Genomic DNA, 19,853 nt, shown 5'->3' with positions numbered 1-19,853 from the left:
CCCCAGTGTCCCCAGTAACATCCCCAATGTCCCCCCCAGTGTCCCCAGTAATGTCCCCAATGTCCCCAGTGTCCCCCCAGTGTCCCCAGTGTTCCCAGTGTCCCCAGTAATGTCCCCAACATCCCCAATGTCCCCAGTAACGTCCCCAATGTCCCCAGTGCTCCCAGTGTCCCCAGTAACATCCCCAATGTCCCCAGTGTCCCCACTGTGTCCCCAGTGTCCCCAGTAACATCCCCAATGTCCCCAGTAACATCCCCGATGTCCCCAGTATCCCCCCAATGTCCCCAGTAATGTCCCCAGTAACGTCCCCAATGTCCCCAATGTCCCCAGTGTCCCCACTGTGTCCCCAATGTCCCCAGTGTCCCCAGTAATATCCCCAATGTCCCCAGTGTCCCCAGTGTCCCCAGTGTCCCCAGTAACGTCCCCAATGTCCCCCCCAGTGTCCCCAGTGTCCCCAGTAATGTCCCCAGTAATGTCCCCAATGTCCCCAGTGTCCCCAGTAATATCCCCAATGTCCCCAGTGTCCCCAGTAACATCCCCAATGTCCCCCCAGTGTCCCCAGTGTCCCCAGTAATGTCCCTAGTAATGTCCCCAGTAATGTCCCCAGTGTCCCCAGTAACATCCCCAATGTCCCCAGTAATGACCCCACTAACGTCCCCAGTATCATCCCCGGTGTCCCCAGTGTCCCCAGTAACGTCCCCAATGTCCCCCCAGTATCCCCAGTAACGTCCCCAATGTCCCCCCAGCCAGATCCGGATCCGGCTCCGGGGGCTCCGTTCTGGGGGGTCCTGGAGCAGCTTCGGGGACGTCCGGGAGGCCCTCGAGGGTCCCGGGACCCCCCATCAGCGGTGGGTGCCCCTCCCCCCCCGGGGGACATCGGGGACACGGGGGGGACACGGGGGGGTCCCCAAAATTTGGGGGTTCCCAAGGGGGACACGGGGGGGACTTGGGAGGTCCCCAGAATTTGGGAGTTCCCAAGGGGGACACGGGGGGGACACGGGGGGTCCCCAAAATTTGGGGGTTCCAAGGGGGACACGGGGGGGGACTTGGGAGGTCCCCAGAATTTGGGGGTTCCCAAGGGGGACACGGGGGGGACCTGGGGGGTCCCCAAAATTTGGGGGTTCCCAAGGGGGACACGGGGGGGACACGGGGGGGACACGGGGGGTCCCCAAAATTTGGGGGTTCCCAAGGGGGACACGAGGGGGACACAGGGGGTCCCCAGAATTTGGGGGTTCCGGGGACGGGGGACACGGGGGGGACACGGGGGGGACACGGGGGGTCCCCAAAATTTGGGGGTTCCCAAGGGGGACACGGGGGAGACCTGGGGGGGTCCCCAGAATTTGGGGGTTCCCAGGGGGGACACGGGGGGACCTGGGGGGTCCCCAGAATTTGGGGGGAGCCCAGGGAGATCTCAGGGATTTGGGGGCGGTCCCAGGAGTTTGGGGGGTCCTGGGGGTCCCAAGAGGGATATGGGGGGTGCCAGGAATCCTCAAGGTGTCCCCCAGGTGTCCCCCAAGTGTCCCCGAGGTGCCCCAAGTGTCCCAAGTGTCCCCCAGGTGTCCCCAGGTGTCCCCGAGGTGTCCCCGAGGTGTCTCCAAGGTGTCCCCAAGTGCCCCCAAGTGTCCCTGAGGTGTCTCCAGGTGTCCCCCAGGTGTCCCCCAGGTGTCCCCAGGTGTCCCTGAGGTGTCCCCAGGTGTCCCCAGGTGTCCCCGAAGTATCCCCAGGTGTCCCCGAGGTGCTCCCAGGTGTCCCCAGGTGTCCCCGAAGTATCCCCAGGTGTCCCCGAGGTGCCCCCAGGTGTCCCCAGGTGTCCCCGAAGTATCCCCAGGTGTCCCCACGTGTCCGCAGGTGTCCCCAGGTGTCCCCGAAGTATCCCCAGGTGTCCCCGAGGTGCCCCCAGGTGTCCCCAGGTGTCCCCGAGGTGCCCCCAGGTGTCCCCGAGGTGCCCCCCAGGTGTCCCCAGGTGTCCCCCGGGTGCCCCCAAGTGTCCCCGAGTTGTCCCCAAGTGCCCCAGGTGTCCCCCAGGTGTCCCCGAAGTATCCCCAAGTGTCCCCAGGTGTCCCCGAGGTGTCCCCGAGGTGCCCCCAGGTGTCCCCAGGTGTCCCCGAGGTGCCCCCAGGTGTCCCCGAGGTGCCCCCAGGTGTCCCCAGGTGTCCCCCGGGTGCCCCCAAGTGTCCCCGAGTTGTCCCCAAGTGCCCCAGGTGTCCCCCAGGTGTCCCCGAAGTATCCCCAAGTGTCCCCAGGTGTCCCCGAGGTGTCCCCAGGTGTCCCCAAGTGTCCCCAGGTGTCCCTGAGGTGTCTCCAGGTGTCCCCCAGGTATCCCCAGGTATCCCCAGGTGTCCCTGAGGTGTCCCCGAGGTGCCCCCAGGTGTCCCCCAGGTGTCCCTGAGGTGTCCCCAGGTGTCCCCAGGTGTCCCCAAGTGTCCCCAGGTGCCCCCAGGTGTCCCTGAGGTGTCCCCAAGTGTTCCCGAGGTGCCCCCAAGTGTCCCCAAGGTGTCCCCAGGTGTCCCCAGGTGTCCCCAGGTGTCCCCCAGGTGTCCCCAGGTGTCCCCGAGGTGTCCCCGAGGTGTCCCCGAGGTGCCCCCAGGTGTCCCCAGGTGTCCCCGAGGTGTCCCCGAGGTGTCCCCAGGTGTCCCCAGGTGTCCCCCAGGTATCCCCAGGTGTCCCCGAGGTGTCCCCGAGGTGTCCCCAGGTGTCCCCAGGTGTCCCCCAGGTATCCCCAGGTATCCCCAGGTGTCCCCGAGGTGCCCCCAGGTGTCCCCAGGTGTCCCCAAGTGTCCCCGTGCCCCCCAGAGTACGTGGTGCAGCACTGGCAGGAGGACGCGTTTTTCGGGAGAGCAGTTCCTGAGCGGGGTGAACCCCGTCCTGCTGCGCCGCTGCCCCCGCCTGCCCCCCAACTTCCCCGTCACCCCCCCGATGGTGGCCCCCAGCCTCGGCCCCGGCACCTCCCTGGGCAGGGAGATGGAGGTGAGCGACCCCCGGCACCCCAAAAAAACCCAAAAAACCCCCAAAAAACAAAAAAAAAAACCCAAAACCCCCCCAAAAAACAAAACAAAAAACCCCCAAACCCAAAAAACCCCCAAAAAACAAAAAAAAAAAACAAAAAACCCCCAAACCCCCAAAAACCCAAAACCCCCCAAAAAAACAAACAAAAAAAAAACCAAAAAACCCCCAAACCCCCAAAAACCCAAAAAACCACAAAAAACCCCAAAAACCCCAAAAAACCCCAAAAAACCCCAAACCCCCCCCAAACCACCCAAAAAACAAAAACCAAAAAACCAAAAAACCCCAAAAAACCCAAACCCCCCCAAAACACCCAAAAAACCCCAAAAACTCAAAAAAACCCAAAAACCCACCAAAAACCCCCCAAAAAACCCCAAAACCCCGAAAAACCCCCCAAAAAACCCAAAAAACTCCAAAAAAACCCAAAAACCCAAGAAACCCCCCAAAAAACCCCAAAAACAAAAAAAAAAAACCAAAAAAACCCCAAACCCCAAAAACCCTCCAAAACCCCCAAAACCCAAAAAACCCCCAAAAAACCAAAAAAAAAGCCAAAAAACCCAAAAACCCCAAAAAACCCAAAAAAATCCCCAAACCCCAAAAGAAACCCCCAAGACCCCCAAAACCCCCCAACCCCCCAAAAAACCCCCAAAATCCCCCCAAAAAACCAAAAAACCCCAAAACCCAAAAACAACAACAAAAAAAAACCCCAAATACCCCAAAAACCCCAAAAACCAAAAAAAACCCAAAAACCCCAAAAAGCCCCAAAACCCCCAAAAAACCCCAAAAACCCAAAGCCCCCAAAACCCCAAAAGATCCCACAACCCCAAAACCCCCCAAAAAACCCCCAAAACCCCAAAAAAGCCCAAAGCCCCAACAGAACCCAAAAAACCCCCAAAAACCCCCCAAAAAACCAAAAACCCCAAATCCGGGGGGAGAACCAGGAACTGGGGGGGGGGAAACCCCAGGATTTGGGGTGTCCCAGGATTTGGGGTGTCCCAGGGTTTGGGGGGTCCCAAGGGGTGATGGGGACCCCAGAATTTGGGGGGGCTCCAGAATTGATGGAGACCCCAGAATTTTGGGGTAACCTCAGGATTTTGGGGGAGGATCCCAGGATTTGGGGGGTTTGGGTGGCCGCGGGATGGTGGGGACCCCAAAATTTGGGGGGGTCCCAGGGGGGTGGCATTGGGGACCCCGGATTTTTGGGGGTGTCTGGGGGGGTTTCCCGGGGGTTCCCATTTTTGGGGGGTGTCGGGGGGGGGGCGGTTTCCCATTTTTGGGGGTGTCTGGGGGGGGTTCCCATTTTTGGGGCCGTTTTGGGGGGGTTTCCCGGGGGTTCCCATTTTTGGGGGCGTTTGGGGGGGGTTTCCCAGGGGTTCCCATTTTTGGGGGGGTTTCCCGGGGGTTCCCATTTTTGAGGGGTTTCCCGGGGGGGTTCCCATTTTTGGGGGGTTTCCCAGGGGTTCCCATTTTTGGGGGGTTTCCCATTTTTGGGGGTTTCCCGGGGTTCCCATTTTTGGGGGTGTCTGGGGGGTTTCCGGGGATTCCATTTTTGGGGGGTTTCCCAGGGGTTTCCATTTTTGGGGGCCGTTTTGGGGGGGGTTTCCCAGGGGTTCCCATTTTTGGGGGTTTCCCGGGGTTCCCATTTTGGGGGGGTTTCCCAGGGGTTCCCATTTTTGGGGGCCGTTTTGGGAGGGTTTCCCATTTTTGGGGGTGTCTGGGGGGGTTCCCATTTTTGGGGGCCGTTTTGGGGGGGTTTCCCAGGGGTTCCCATTTTTGGGGGCCGTTTTGGGGGGGTTTCCCGGGGGTTCCCATTTTTGGGGGGCGTTTTGGGGGGGGTTCCCATTTTTGGGGCGTGTCTGGGGGGGTTCCCATTTTTGGGGGTTTCCCAGGGGTTCCCATTTTTGGGGGGTGTCTGGGGGGGGGTTCCCCAGGGGTTCCCATTTTTGGGGGGTTTCCCGGGGGTTCCCATTTTTGGGGGGTGTCTGGGGGGGGTTCCCCAGGGGTTCCCATTTTTGGGGGGTTTCCCGGGGGTTCCCATTTTTGGGGCCGTTTTGAGGGGGGTTTCCCAGGGGTTCCCATTTTTGGGGGGTTTCCCAGGGGTTCCCATTTTTGGGAGCGTTTTGGGGGGGTTTCCCAGGGGTTCCCATTTTTGGGGGGTGTCTGGGGGGGGGGGAGGTGGGGAGGTTTCCCAGCTCTCCAGGACGGATCTGGGGAGGGGGGGGTGAGGATGGGAAGGGGTTTCCCGGTGGTTCCCTTTGGGGTTTTTTTTTTGTGGGTGGGGGGTCCCCCGGGGGTCTCGCCCTTGCCGGGGGTCTCAGGGTCTGGGGGCGCAGGGCGGGCGCCTCTTCCTGGCCGATTACGCGCTGCTCGAGGGGCTCCCCACGGGGGCCATCGGGGGCCACCCCCAGTTCGTGGCCGCGCCCCTCTGCCTGCTCTGGCTCAGCCCCCGCGGCCGCCTCCTGCCCGTGGCCATCCAGGTACGGCCCCGCCTGCCCCCCAAAATCGCCCCTTCGGGACCCTCCCCGGCCCGGCCGTGTCCCCAAGGTGTCCCCAGGGTGTCCCCAAGGTGTCCCCAGGGTGTCCCCAAGGTGTCCCCAGGGTGTCCCCAAGGTGTCGCCAGGGTGTCCCCCAGGTATCCCCAGGGTGTCCCCAAGGCGTCCCCTGTACCCCGTGTCCTCCAGGTGTCCTCCAGGTGTCCCCAAGGTGTCCCCAGGGTGTCCCCAAGGTGTCCCCTGTACCCCGTGTCCTCCAGGTGTCCTCCAGGTGTCCCCAAGGTGTCCCCAGGGTGTCCCCTGTACCCCATGTCCCTCCAGGTGTCCCCAGGGTGTCCCCAAGGCGTCCCCTGTACCCCGTGTCCTCCAGGTGTCCTCCAGGTGTCCCCAAGGTGTCCCCAGGGTGTCCCCTGTACCCCATGTCCCTCCAGGTGTCCCCAGGGTGTCCCCAGGGTGTCCCCAAGGTGTCCCCTGTACCCCGTGTCCCCCAGGTGTCCCCAGGGTGTCCCCAGGGTGTCCCCAAGGTGTCGCCAGGGTGTCCCCCAGGTGTCCCCAGGGTGTCCCCAAGGTGTCCCTGTACCCCGTGTCCCCCAGGTGTCCCCAGGGTGTCCCCAAGGCGTCCCCTGTACCCCGTGTCCTCCAGGTGTCCTCCAGGTGTCCCCAAGGTGTCCCCAAGGTGTCCCCAGGGTGTCCCCTGTACCCCATGTCCCTCCAGGTGTCCCCAGGGTGTCCCCAGGGTGTCCCCAAGGTGTCCCCTGTACCCCGTGTCCCCCAGGTGTCCCCAGGGTGTCCCCAGGGTGTCCCCAAGGTGTCGCCAGGGTGTCCCCCAGGTGTCCCCAGGGTGTCCCCAAGGTGTCCCCTGTACCCCGTGTCCTCCAGGTGTCCTCCAGGTGTCCCCAAGGTGTCCCCAGGGTGTCCCCAAGGTGTCCCCAGGGTGTCCCCACATCTGCCATGTCCTCCAGGTGTCCTCCAGGCGTCCCCAGGGTGTCCCCAAGGTGTCCCCTGTACCCTGTGTCCTCCAGGTGTCCCCAGGGTGTCCCCAGGGTGTCCCCAAGGTGTCCCCTGTACCCTGTGTCCTCCAGGTGTCCCCAAGGTGTCCTCTGTACCCCCTGTCCTCCAGGCCGTGTCCCCAGGGTCCCAAGGTGTCCCCAAGGTGTCCCCACGTCCGCCATGTCCGCCAGGTGTCCCCAAGGTGTCCCCAGGGTGTCCCCAAGGTGTCCCCCACGTCCGCCATGTCCGCCAGGTGTCCCAAGGTGTCCCCAGGGTGTCCCCAAGGTGTCCCCTGTACCCGTGTCCTCCAGGTGTCCCCAGGGTGTCCCCAAGGTGTCCCCAGGGTGTCCCCTGTACCCCGTGTCCTCCAGGTGTCCCCAGGGTGTCCCCAAGGTGTCCCCAGGGTGTCCCCTGTACCCCGTGTCCTCCAGGTGTCCCCAGGGTATCCTCCAGGCGTCCCAGGGTGTCCCCAAGGTGTCCCCTGTACCCCGTGTCCTCCAGGTGTCCCCAGGGTGTCCCCAAGGTGTCGCCAGGGTGTCCCACATCTGCCATGTCCTCCAGGTGTCCCAGGGTGTCCCACATCCGCCATGTCCCCAAGGCGTCCCCAAGGTGTTCCAATCCCTCACGTCCCTGTGGTGTTCCCAAGGTGTCCCCAAGGTGTCCCATGTCCTCCATGTCCCCCGGCTGTCCCCTCGCCACCACCGCCCTGGTGTCTCCATGTCCCTCCACACCCCCATGTCCCCAAGATGTCCCATATGTCCCCCATGTCCCCACTGACCCCTCATGTCCCACACGTCCGTCCGTCCGTGTCCCCCTGTCCCCCACTGACCCCCCATGACCCCACATCCCCCTGGTGTCCCCAGGGTGTCCCCTCGGTGTCCCCCTGTCCCCCGCTGACCCCCCCATGACCCCACATCCCCCTGGTGTCCCCAGGGTGTCCCCTCAGTGTCCCCCTGTCCCCCGCTGACCCCCGCTGTCCCCCACAGCTGTCACAGCACCCCGGGCCGGGGTCCCCGATCTTCGTGCCGGGGGGCCAGGGGTGGGCACTGGCCAAGCTGTGGGTGAGGGGCGCCCACTTTGTCCTGCACGAGATGGTCACTCACCTGCTGCACGGCCACTTCCTGGCCGAGGCCTTCGCCGTGGCCACCCAGCACCTGCCGGCCGCCCACCCCGTGCACCAGGTAACCCCGAAATAACCCAGCGGGAGCCCAAAAACTGCACCCCAACCCAAAAAAACGCACCCTGACATCACCACCCCAAAAACTGCACCCTGATCCCCAAAAACTGCACCTGGGCCCAAAAAATGCACCCTGACCCCAGAAACTGCACCCTGGACATCAAAACCTGCACCCCGACCCCAAAACCTGCACCCTGACCCCAAACTGCACCTGGGCCCAAAAAACTGCACCTCGACCCCAAAAAATGCACCCTGAAATCCCCACCCCAAAAAAATGCACCCTGACCCCAAAAAATGTACCCCGAAATCCCCACCCCAGAACCTGCACCTCGACCCCAAAACTGCACCCTAAAATCCTCACCCCAAAATCTGCACCTTGGAACCGCACCAAACACCCAAAGCAAACCCAAAATACGCACATCAATGTCCCCAGTGTCCCCAATAGTTCCCATGGTGTCCCCAATGTCCCCAATGTCCCCATGGTGTCCCCAATGTCCCTGATGTCCCCGATGTCCCCGATGTCCCCATGATGTCCCCGATGTCCCCGGTGTCTCCATGGTGTCCCCATGGTGCCCCCGATGTCCCCATGGTGTCCCCGATGTCCCCATGGTGTCCCCATGGTGTCCCCAATGTCCCTGATGTCCCCATGGTGTCCCTGATGTCCCCAATGTCCCCATGGTGTCCCCAATGTCCCCGATGTCCCCATGGTGTCCCCAATGTCCCTGATGTCCCCGATGTCCCCGATGTCCCCATGGTGTCCCCGATGTCCCCGGTGTCTCCATGGTGTCCCCATGGTGCCCCCGATGTCCCCATGGTGTCCCCGATGTCCTCGATGTCCCTGATGTCCCCATGGTGTCTCCATGGTGTCCCCAATGTCCCCATGGTGTCCCCGATGTCCCCATGGTGTCCCTGATGTCCCCAATGTCCCCATGGTGTCCCCGATGTCCCCGGTGTCCCCATGGTGTCCCCATGGTGTCCCCATGGTGTTCCCATGGTGTCCCCAATGTCCCCGATGTCCCCATGGTGTCCCCGATGTCCCCGATGTCCCTGATGTCCCCATGGTGTCTCCATGGTGTCCCCAATGTCCCCATGGTGTCCCCGATGTCCCCATGGTGTCCCCATGGTGTCCCCAATGTCCCTGATGTCCCCAATGTCCCCAGCTCCTCCTCCCCCACTTGCGCTTCACCTTCCACATCAACATCCTGGCACGGGAGACGCTGCTCAACCCCGGTGGCATCATCGACCAGGTCAGCCGGACACCCCGGGGTCACCTGGTGTCACCCGGACACCTGGGACCCCCCTGGTGTCACCTGGGTCCTTCTGGGGACACCCGGACACCTGGGTCCCCCTCTGGTGTCACCTGGTGTCACCCGGACACCTGGGTCCCACCTCGGGTGTCACCTGGACATTTCAGTCACCCTCAGTGTCACCCAGACATCTGGGTTCCCCCCCGGTGTCGCCTGGGTCCTCCTGGGGACACCTGAACACCTGGGTCCCCCCCTGGTGTCACCCGGACACCTCAGTCCCTCTCAGTGTCACCCAGGTCCCCCTGGGGACACTCGGACACCTGGGTCCCACCTCTGGTGTCACTCGCACACCCGGTTCCCCCATGGGTGTGGGGACCTGGGACTGCAGGGAGGGGACACAGGGGACACTGAGGAGTGGCGATGTCCCCAGGCCACCTCGGTGGGGCGGGAGTGGACACTGATGGGTCGCGATGTCCCCAGGCCACCTCGGTGGGGTGGGAGTGGACGCTGATTGGTGGCGATGTCCCCAGGCCACCTCGGTGAGGTGGGAGTGGACACTGATGGGTGGCGATGTCCCCAGGCCATGTCATGGCAATGTCCCCAGGCCACCTCGGTGAGGTGGGAGGGGACACTGATGGGTGGCGATGTCCCCAGGCCACCTCGGTGGGGCGGGAGGGGACACTGATGGGTCGCGATGTCCCCAGGCCACCTCGGTGGGGTGGGAGGGGACACTGATGGGTGGCGATGTCCCCAGGCCACCTCGGTGGGGCAGGAGGGACACTGATGGGTGGCGATGTCCCCAGGCCACCTCGGTGAGGTGGGAGTGGACACTGATTGGTGGCGATGTCCCCAGGCCACCTCGGTGGGGCAGGAGGGGACACTGATGGGTGGCGATGTCCCCAGGCCACCTCGGTGGGGCAGGAGGGGACACTGAGGAGTGGCAATGTCCCCAGGCCACCTGGGTGGGGCAGGAGTGGACACTGATGGGTGGCGATGTCCCCAGGCCACCTCGGTGAGGTGGGAGTGGACACTGATGGGTGGCAATGTCCCCAGGCCACCTCGGTGAGGTGGGAGTGACACTGATGGGTGGCGATGTCCCCAGGCCACCTCGGTGAGGTGGGAGTGGACACTGATGGGTGGCGATGTCCCCAGGCCACCTCGGTGGGGTGGGAGGGGACACTGATGGGTGGCGATGTCCCCAGGCCACCTGGGTGGGGCAGGAGGGGACACTGATGGGTGGCGATGTCCCCAGGCCACCTCGGTGGGGCGGGAGGGGACACTGAGGAGTGGCAATGTCCCCAGGCCACCTGGGTGGGGCAGGAGTGGACACTGATGGGTGGCGATGTCCCCAGGCCACCTCGGTGAGGTGGGAGGGGACACTGATGGGTGGCGATGTCCCCAGGCCACGTCATGGCAATGTCCCCAGGCCACCTCGGTGAGGTGGGAGGGGACACTGATGGGTGGCGATGTCCCCAGGCCACGTCATAGCAATGTCCCCAGGCCACCTTGGTGAGGTGGGAGTGGACACTGATGGGTGGCGATGTCCCCAGGCCACCTCGGTGAGGTGGGAGTGGACACTGATGGGTTGCGATGTCCCCAGGCCACCTCGGTGGGGTGGGAGTGGACACTGAGGGGTGGCGATGTCCCCAGGCCACCTTGGTGGGGCGGGAGTGGACACTGATGGGTGGCGATGTCCCCAGGCCACGTCATAGCAATGTCCCCAGGCCACCTCGGTGGGGCGGGAGTGGACACAGAGGGGTGGCGATGTCCCCAGGCCACCTCGGTGGGGCAGGACGTGGACACTGATGGGTGGCAATGTCCCCAGGCCACCTCGGTGGGGCGGGAGGGGACGCTGGCGCTGGTGGCCCGGGGGACGGCGGCGCTGACGTACCGGGAGCTGTGCGTCCCCGATGACGTGGAGGAGCGCGGGGTCGGGGACATCCCCGGGTACCACTACAGGGACGACGCCCTGGACATCTGGGGGGCCATCGAGAGGTGGGGGCCAGCGGGGAGGGGACAGGGAGAGGGGGATGGTGGGGACATGGAGATGGGGACAGTGGGGACAATGGGACATGGAGATGGGGATGGTGGGGACATGGAGATGGGAATGATGGGGATGATGGGGATGATGGGGACATGGAGATGGGGATGGTGGGGACATGGAGATGGGGATGGTGGGGACAATGGGGTCATGGAGAGGGGGATGGTGGGGACAGCAGGATGGGGACAATGGGGACATGGAGATGGGAATGATGGGGATGATGGGGACATGGAGATGGGAACAATGGGGACATGGGGATGGGGATGGTGGGGGACAATGGGGACATGGGGATGGTGGGGACTGCAGGATGGGGACGATGGGGACAATAGGGACATGGAGAGGGGATGGTGAGGACAGTGGGATGGGGACAATGGGGACAATGGGGACAATGGGATGGGGACGATGAGGACAATGGGATGGGACAATGGGGACAATGGAATGGGGACGATGAGGACAATGGGATGGGACAATGGGGACATGAATGTGGGAATGGTGGGGACAATGGGAATGGGGATGAAGGGAATGGGAATGAGGAGGATGAGGACAAAGGGAATGGGGACACGGAGATGGGAATGGTGAAGATAATGGGATGGGGATGACAGAGACAAGGAGATGGCAATGGTGGGGACAAAGGGATGGGGATGATGGGATGGGACAATAGGAACAATGGGATGGGGACGGTGGGGACAATGGGATTGGGATGACAGGGACATGGAGGTGGCAATGGTGGGGACAATGGAACGAGGATGAAGAGGATGAGGATGGGGACAAAGGGAATGGGGACAATGGGGACATGGAGGTGGCAATGGTGGGGACAATGGGATGGGAATGGTGGGGATGATGGGATGAACAATGGGGACAATGGGATGGGGATGAAGAGGATGGGGACAAAGGGAATGGGGACAACGGGGACACGGAGATGGGAATGGTGGGGACAATGGGGACAATGGGATGGGGATGACAGGGACATGGAGGTGGCAATGGTGGGGACAGTGGGATGGGGACAATGGGGACAATGGGATGGGGATGGTGGGGATGATGGGATGGGACAATGGGGACAATGGGAATGGGGATGAAGAGGATGGCGACAAAGGGAATGGGGACAACGGGGACACGGAGATGGGAATGGTGGAGATGGGGACAACAGGGTGGGGATGAAGAGAACGGGGGACGGGGTTGAGGGGATTGGGGCAACGGGGACATGGAGATGAGAATTATGGGGACAACAGGATGGGACCCTACTGATGGGGACAGCGAGGATGGGGACAAGGACCACAGGAAGGGGACAACAGGAATGGGGCCACGGAGATGGGACATCGGCAGTGATGGGGACAGAGATGACGTTGGGTGGAGGCAGCCAGGCTGGGGACACGGGGACAGGGACCCACGCGGGGACAGGGGGGACGTGGGTGCGGCAGGCGTGGCCCTGTCCCTGTCCCCAAATGTCACCGGTGTCCCCGCGGTGTCCCAGCTACGTGGAGGGGATCGTGGCACTTTTCTACGCCGAGGACAAGGACGTGGCCGAGGACGAGGAGCTGCAGGAGTGGGTGGGCGAGATCTTCACCTACGGCGTCCTGGGCAACGAGAAGACGGGTAGGGGACATGGGGGGGTGACAGGGACAATCAGGGGGCCACGGTGACATTGCGGTGATGGATGATGGTCGTGGTCGTGGTCATGGTCATGGTCAAGACATGGGAGGGTCCCACTCACGCCCATGGCCATGCCCCGGGCTGGTCACGTGATGGGGGTGGCCTGTGGTGGGTGATGTCATTGTGATGGGTGATGTCCCCATGGTGGGTGACAACATTGTGATGGGTGACGCACCCACGGTGGGTGACATCGCCGCGGTGGGTAACACCCACATTCAGTGACGCCTCCACGATGGGTGACATCGCCGCATTGGGTGACACCTCCATGGTGTGTGACGTCACTGTGGTGGGTGACGCCCCCCATTGGGTGACACCGCCCATTGGGTGACGTCCCCTCTGTCCCCCCCCCCCCCCCCCAGGTTTCCCGTCTAAGCTCTGCGGCCGCCCCGAGCTGGTCAAGTTCCTGACCATGATCATCTTCTGCTGCTCCGCCCGGCACGCGGCCGTCAACAGCGGCCAGGTGGCACCCGGGGACATCTGGGGACATCACGGGACACGGGGGGGGGGTGGAGACACCTGAACGCACCCATTGGGCTCAGCAGTAGCCACAAACTCCCCTTTGGTGGCCACAGTGGACGTGAGGATGTGACCAACACTGGGTGATCAGGTGGCCTCTCAGTGGCCACAGTGGCCACGGGGATGTGACAACACCGGAGTGACCCCACCGGGAACTGAGTGACCTCTGTGGCACCCAGGTGACCCTCGGGGAGGTTTTGGGGTCCGGGAACCCCAACTGACCCTTCCGGTGTCCCCCTCCCCCAGTACGACTACGCAGCCTGGATGCCCAACACGCCGGGGACGCTGCAGCGGCCACCGCCGGCCACCGAGGATGAGGCCACCGAGGAGCTGCTGTTGGAGACACTCCCGTCCCCCGAGGCCACCGGAGCCCTCCTGGCCCTGCTGAGCGTGGTCAGCTACGAGGGAGGGGAGCCGGTGAGAGGGGACATCGAGGAGGGGGGACAGGGACACACGGGGGGGGGTGGGCAGGACACCCATGGGGACCCCATAACCCCTGTGGGGACCTGGTGAGGGGGGACAGGGACCTTGGGGGGGGGGAGGGGTCAGGACCCCATTGGGGACCTGGGCTTTGAGGGGACACCACGACCCCGGTGGGGACAGGGACCTTGGGGGGGTTCAGGAGCCCATTGGGGACCTGGGCTTTGAGGGGACACCACGACCCCGGTGGGGACAGGGACCTTGGGGGGGTCAGGACCCCTTTGGGGATCTGAGACTTGAGGGGACACCACGACCCCAGTGGGGACAGGGACCTTCGGGGGGTTCATGACCCTGATGGTGACCCAGGTTTTGGGGTCTCCTCGATGTCCCCTGATGTCCTCTGATGTCCCCTGTCCCCCCAGCGCCTACTGGGGTCACGCTCCCAGGACCTGCTGGGACACTGGGGGTTCATGACCCCCATGGTGGCCCCAGTTTTGGGGTCTCCTCGATGTCCCCTGATGTCCCCTAAAGTCCCCTGTCCCCCCAGCGCCCACTGGGGTCACGCTCCCAGGACCTGCTGACCGGTCCAGCCCCACGGCGCCTCCTGGACTCATTCCGGGAGCGCCTGGCCGGGATCTCCCGGCGCATCCAGGACCGGAACGCGGCGCTGGCCCTGCCCTACCCCTACCTGGACCCCGCCTGCGTCCAGGAGAGCATCTCCATCTGAGTGTCCCCAAGGGCCACCGGGGTGTCACCAACGGCCACTAGAGTGTCATCAATGGCCACCAGAGTGTCCCCGCCTGCGTCCAGGAGAGCATCTCCATCTGAGTGTCCCCAGCGGTCACTGGGATGTCACCAACAACATCCAGGGTGGCCCCAACTCCCCTGGACCATCCTCAACCCACCCATGGTGTCCCCAACCCGTCCCATCCCAATTTTCTCTCACCCCAAGATGTCCCCAACACCCCCTTGGATGTCACCAACTCTCCTGGGTGTCCCCAACCCCTTGAGATGTCCCCAACCTCTGGATCACTTCCTGGTGTGTCCCCAACACTCCCTTGATGTCCCCTCCAATTCTCCTGGGTGTCCCCAAGATGTCCTCAACCTCCTTGGACAATCCCCAGATGTGTCCCCAGCATCCCCCTGCTGTCCCCAACCCCCACCCCCGGCTCACCTGGCCAGGCCCATCTCCCACCCCACCACTCCTGGGCAGGTTCATGGCAATAAAACCCCTCAGGGTTCCTCACACAGCTCCAGGTGCGTCTTGGCTGTGACCCCAGACACTGACTCACATGCCCAGGTACTGACCATGGCCACCACAACCCCGCCATGGCCACCATAAACCTGCCATGGCCACCATAAAACTTCCATGGCCACCACAACCCCGCCATGGCCACCATAAACCTTCCATGGTCACCACAACCCCGCCATGGCCACCATAAACCTGCCATGGTCACCATAAAACTTCCAGGGTCACCACAACCCCGCCATGGCCACCATAAACCTGTCATGGTCACCATAAACCTGCCATGGTCACCATAAAACTTCCATGGTCACCACAACCCCGCCATGGCCACCATAAACCTGCAATGGTCACCACAACCCCGCCATGGCCACCATAAACCTTCCATGGTCACCACAAACCTTCCATGGTCACCACAACCCCGCCATGGCCACCATAAGCCTTCCATGGTCACCACAAACCTTCCAAGGCCACCACAACCCCACCATGACCACCAGAAATCTTCCATGGCCACCATGACCCAACCCTGGCCACCATGACCCAACCATGGCCATTGGAACCCTTCTATGAACACCATGACCAATCCATGGCCACCATGACCCAACCATGGCCACCATGACCAATCCCTGACCATCACATCCCAACCATGGCCACCATGACTCAACCACGGCCACCATGACTCAACCACGGCCACCATGACCCAACCATAGCCATCACACCCCAACCATGGCCACCATGACCCAACCATGGCCACCATGACCCAACCACGCCCATCATGACCCAACCATGGCCACCATGACCCAACCACGACCACTATAACCCAACCATGGCCACCATGACCCAACCACGGCCACCATGACCAATCCCTCACTGTCACACCCCAACCAAGTGGTTTTGGGGTGTCCCCAAATGAGGGGTTTTGGGGTGTCCCCAGGTGTCCCCAAACGAGGGGTTCTGAGGTGTCCCCAAAGGAGGGGTTTTAGGGTGTCCCCAGATGAGGGGTTCGGGGATGTCCCCGGGTGTCCCCAAATGAGGGGTTCTGGGGTGTCCCGAGGTGTCCCCAAACAAGGGGTTTTGGGGTGCCCCCAAAGGAATTTTGGGGTGTCCCCAAATGAGGGGTTTTTGGGGTGCCCCCAAAGGAGTTTTGGGGTACCCCCAAACGAGGGGTTTTGGGGTGTCCTCAGGTGTCCCCAAATGAGGTGTTTGGGATGCCCTCAAAGGAGGGGTTTTGGGGTGTCCCCAAATGAGGGGAGTTTTGGGGTGTCCCTGGATGTCCCCAAATGAGGGGTTCTGGGGTGCCCCCAAACGAGTGGGGTTTTGAGGTGTCCCCCCCCCCAGACAGAGCCGCAGGTGAAAATTAGTAAAACTTTTATTAATTTCCCCCAAAATTGGAAACTCCCCACAATTTGCTTCCCCTCCCCCCAAAAAACCCCAAAAGTGAAAACAGCAAAATAAAGGGGGGGGGGAGGAGGCGGGAAAGGACCCCACCCCCCCCAAAACCCCAAACCCCCAAAACCGCCACCAAAGAGCGCCCCCCACCCCCACCCCGACCCCCCCTCCCCGTCCTCATTAACGAACGATCGCCATAAATTACAACCCCCCACCGACCCCCCCACCCAAAATTAGGGGGGAGGGGGTCCCACACCTGCCCCTCCCCCACCCCAACTGGGGGGGGGGGGGCGAGGAAATTTCACCCCTTAATTTGGGGGTCACCCCAAACTTCAGATTCAGAGCCCAGTTTGGGGATCAACCCCCCCAATTTAAGGGTTTCACCCCAAAGTAGGGGTCAACCCCAATTTAGGGGTGACCCCCACCCAACTTGGGGGTCACCAACTTGGGGGTCAGCCCAGTTGAGGGGTGGTCCCTCGAACTTGAGAGTTCCTTTAATTCAGGGGTCACCCCAAATTTAGGGGTCACCCCAAATTTAGGCATCACCGCCCTTTGGGGTCATCCTCAAATTTAAGGGTCACCTCCCGACCCCATTTGAATTCTGGGGTCACCCCCACATCCTGTAGGGGTTTTTTTTTGGGGGGGGGGCGGGGGGTGACAACCCCATCCCCGGATCAATTTTGGGGTCACTCCCGTGGCTTGTGGGGTTTGGGGGAGGGGGGTGACACCCCCAAGCCCATTTTAGTGTGGGGGTTTTGGGGTGACAACAACCCCGTCCCTCTATCCATGGGGGTCACCCCACAACCTGTAGGGAGGGGTTTGGGGGTGACAACGACCCCGACCCCGTTTCGGTTTGGGGGTGACAACCCCGTCACCATCGGAAACTGGGGGTCACCCCACAACCTGCGGGGAGGGGGTTTGGGGGTGACAACGACCCCGACCCCATTGGAACTTGGGGGTTTGGGGGGGGTGACACCCCCGACCCCGCAGCAATGTGGGGTTTTTGGGGGGTGACAACAACCTCATCCCCAAATCCATTCAGGGGTCACCCCCAAGGTCTGGGGGGGTTCAGGGGGTGACAACAACCCTGACCCCATATTGATGTGGGGTTTTTGGGGGTGACAACAACCCCATCCCCAAATCCATTCGGGGGTCACCCCCAAAGGCTGGGGGGGTTCAGGGGGTGACAACAACCCTGACCCCATATTGATGTGGGGTTTTTGGGGGTGACAACAAGCCCAACCCCAACCCCAACCCCACATCAATGTGGGGGTCACCCCCACGGCCTTGGGGGTTTTTGGGGGGTGACAACAACCCTGATCCCGCATCGATGTGGGGTTTTTGGGGGGTGACAACAACCCCGAGCCCGAATCCATTTGGGGGTCACCCCCATGGCCTGGGGGGGTTCAGGGGGTGACAACAACCCCGACCCCACATGGATGTGGGGGTCACCCCCGGGCCCTGTGAGGGGGGTTTGGGGGGTGACAACCACCACGACCCCACATCGACATGGGGGTCACCCCCACGGCCTCAGGGGCTTTTGGGGGGTGACAACGACCCTGACCCCATATTGATGTGGGGTTTTTGGGGGGTGACAACAACCCCGAGCCCGAATCCATTTGGGGGTCGTCCCCAAGGCCTCGGGGGTTTTCGGGGGATGCCAACAACCCCAACCCCACATCGATGTGGGGGTCACCCCCGCGCCCTGCGGGGGGCTCAGTTGTCGTCGTCGCTGTCGTCGGGGCTGATGGCCGGGCTGGTGAGGCTGTAGGTGGGCGACGTGGGGCTGTAGCCGGGGGACGTGGGGCTGTACGTGGAGCCCTTGGGCGAGGTGGGGCTGTAGGTGGGCGAGGTGGGGCTGTACTTGGGCGAGGTGGGGCTGTAGGTGGGCGAGGTGGGGCTGTACTTGGGCGACGTCGGGGTGTAGACGGGCGAGGTGGGGCTGTAGGTAGGCGAGGTGGGGCTGTACTTGGGCGTGGTGGGGCTGTAGGTGGGCGAGGTGGGGCTGTACTTGGGCGAGGTGGGGCTGTACTTGGGCGAGGTGGGGCTGTACTTGGGCGAGGTCGGGGTGTACTCGGGGGAGCTGGGGCTGTAGCTGGGGCTGGTCGGGGTGTACTTGGGGGAGGTGGGGCTGTAACTGGGGCTGCTGGGGCTGTAACTGGGGCTGCTGGGGGTGTAGGTGGGAGACTGCGGGGTGTAGCGGGGGCTGGACGGGGAGTAACTGGGCGAGGTGGGGCTGTAACTGGGTGAGGTGGGGCTGTAACTGGGCGAGGTGGGGCTGTAGTTGGGCGAGGTTGGGGTGTAGTTGGGCGAGGTGGGGCTGTAACTTGGAGAGGTGGGGCTGTAGCTGGGAGATGTCGGGGTGTAGTTGGGGCTGGTAGGGCTGTAGTTGGGCGAGGTGGGGCTGTAACTGGGCGAGGTGGGGCTGTAACTGGGCGAGGTGGGGCTGTAACTGGGAGAGGTGGGGCTGTAACTGGGAGAAGTGGGGCTGTAGCTCGGCGAGGTCGGGCTGTAACTGGGCGAGGTCGGGCTGTAACTGGGAGATGTCGGGCTGTAACTGGGCGATGTCGGGCTGTAGCTGGGCGATGTCGGGCTGTAGCTGGGTGAGGTGGGGCTGTAGCTCGGCGACGTGGGGCTGTAACTGGGCGACGTGGGGCTGTAACTGGGCGAGGTCGGGCTGTAACTGGGCGAGGTCGGGCTGTAACTGGGCGATGTGGGGCTGTAGTTGGGCGACGTGGGGCTGTAGCTCGGCGACGTGGGGCTGTAGCTCGGTGACGTGGGGCTGTAGCTGGGGCTCTGTGGGGTGTAGCCCCCCGGTGACCGCGGCTCGTAGGCAGGGGACGTCGGGCTGTAGCTGGGGGACATGGCCCCGCCTGCGGAGAGGGGACGCGGGGGTCAGCGGGGGAGCGGACGGCTGTTCCGGGGTGGGTTGGGCTGTTCTGGGGGTGTTGGGAGGCCCTTTGAGGTGGTTTTGGGGTGTTGGGGGGTCTCGGTGAGGGAGTGTTGGGGTGTTCCGGGGTTTGGTGACGGGGTGTTGGGGTGTTGTGGGGGTGTTGGGGTGTCACAGGATGTTGGTGGGGCTCCCTGTGGGGGTGTTGTGGGTCCCTTTGAGGGGGTGTTGGGGTGTTGTGGGGCTCAGCGAGGAGGTGTTCGGTTGTTGTGGGGGTGTTGCAGAGGCTTGGGGGGCTCTGTAAGGTGGTGTGGGGGGGTTGTGGGGCCATTTGAAGTGGTGGTGGGGTGTTGTGGGGGTGTTGGGGTGTTCCGGGCTTTGGTGAGGGGGTGTTGGGGTGTCACAGGATGTTGGTGGGGCTCAGTGTGGGGGTGTTCCTTTGAGGGGGTGTTGTGGGGGTGTTGTGGGACCCGGTGAGGGGGTGTTTAGGGGGTTACGGGGCCCTTTAAGGTGGTGTTGGGGTGTTGTGGGGGTGTTACTGAGGGCTGGGAGGCCCCTTGAGGTGGTGTTGGGGTGTTGGGGGTCCCTTTGAGGTGGTGTTGGGGTGTTGTGGGGGTGTTGGGGCTCTCGGTGAGGGAGTGTTGGGGTGTTCCAGGGTTCGGTGAGGGGGTGTTGGGGTGTTGTGGGGCTCAGTGAGGAGGTGTTCGGTTGTTGTGGGGGTGTTGCAGAGGCTTGGGGGGCTCTGTAAGATGGTGTTGGGGTGTTGTGGGTCCCTTTGAGGTGGTGTTGGGGTGT

General features: G+C 63.0%; 2 protein-coding genes and 1 long non-coding RNA gene across 3 annotated transcripts in view; 2 read left to right on the top strand and 1 right to left on the bottom strand.

Moving 5' to 3' along the window:
* Window positions 1-571: 571 nt before the first annotated feature.
* LOC125319245 (hydroperoxide isomerase ALOXE3-like) lies at window positions 572-14,786 on the top strand. The gene is made up of 10 exons (XM_048290371.1): window positions 572-848; window positions 2,794-2,967; window positions 5,337-5,480; window positions 7,472-7,666; window positions 8,823-8,909; window positions 10,735-10,904; window positions 12,422-12,543; window positions 12,960-13,060; window positions 13,363-13,533; window positions 14,084-14,786. The coding sequence occupies exons 1-10, from the start codon at window positions 735-737 to the stop codon at window positions 14,261-14,263; spliced, it is 1,458 nt and encodes a 485-aa protein (XP_048146328.1). The 5' UTR covers window positions 572-734; the 3' UTR covers window positions 14,264-14,786.
* Window positions 1,453-2,783, top strand: LOC125319249. Its single transcript, XR_007200627.1, has 3 exons — window positions 1,453-1,714; window positions 2,545-2,702; window positions 2,734-2,783. It is a non-coding gene; the product is annotated as an uncharacterized LOC125319249 (long non-coding RNA).
* A 2,024-nt stretch (window positions 14,787-16,810) lies between the features above and the next one.
* POLR2A (RNA polymerase II subunit A) overlaps window positions 16,811-19,853 on the bottom strand; it is an 81,922-nt gene continuing 78,879 nt past the window's right edge. Inside the window, exons 32-33 of the mRNA XM_048290367.1 lie at window positions 17,418-19,041; window positions 16,811-17,189 (exon numbers count right to left, since the gene is read on the bottom strand). Of these exons, the coding sequence (XP_048146324.1) occupies window positions 17,885-19,041 (1,157 nt within the window). The 3' untranslated portion in view covers window positions 16,811-17,189; window positions 17,418-17,884. The remainder of the gene's footprint in view (window positions 17,190-17,417; window positions 19,042-19,853) is intronic.

Source organism: Corvus hawaiiensis, chromosome 38 (genome assembly GCF_020740725.1).
Source record: "Corvus hawaiiensis isolate bCorHaw1 chromosome 38, bCorHaw1.pri.cur, whole genome shotgun sequence".
Classification (NCBI taxonomy): domain Eukaryota; kingdom Metazoa; phylum Chordata; class Aves; order Passeriformes; family Corvidae; genus Corvus; species Corvus hawaiiensis.
This window is presented reverse-complemented; position numbering and strand designations above follow the sequence as displayed.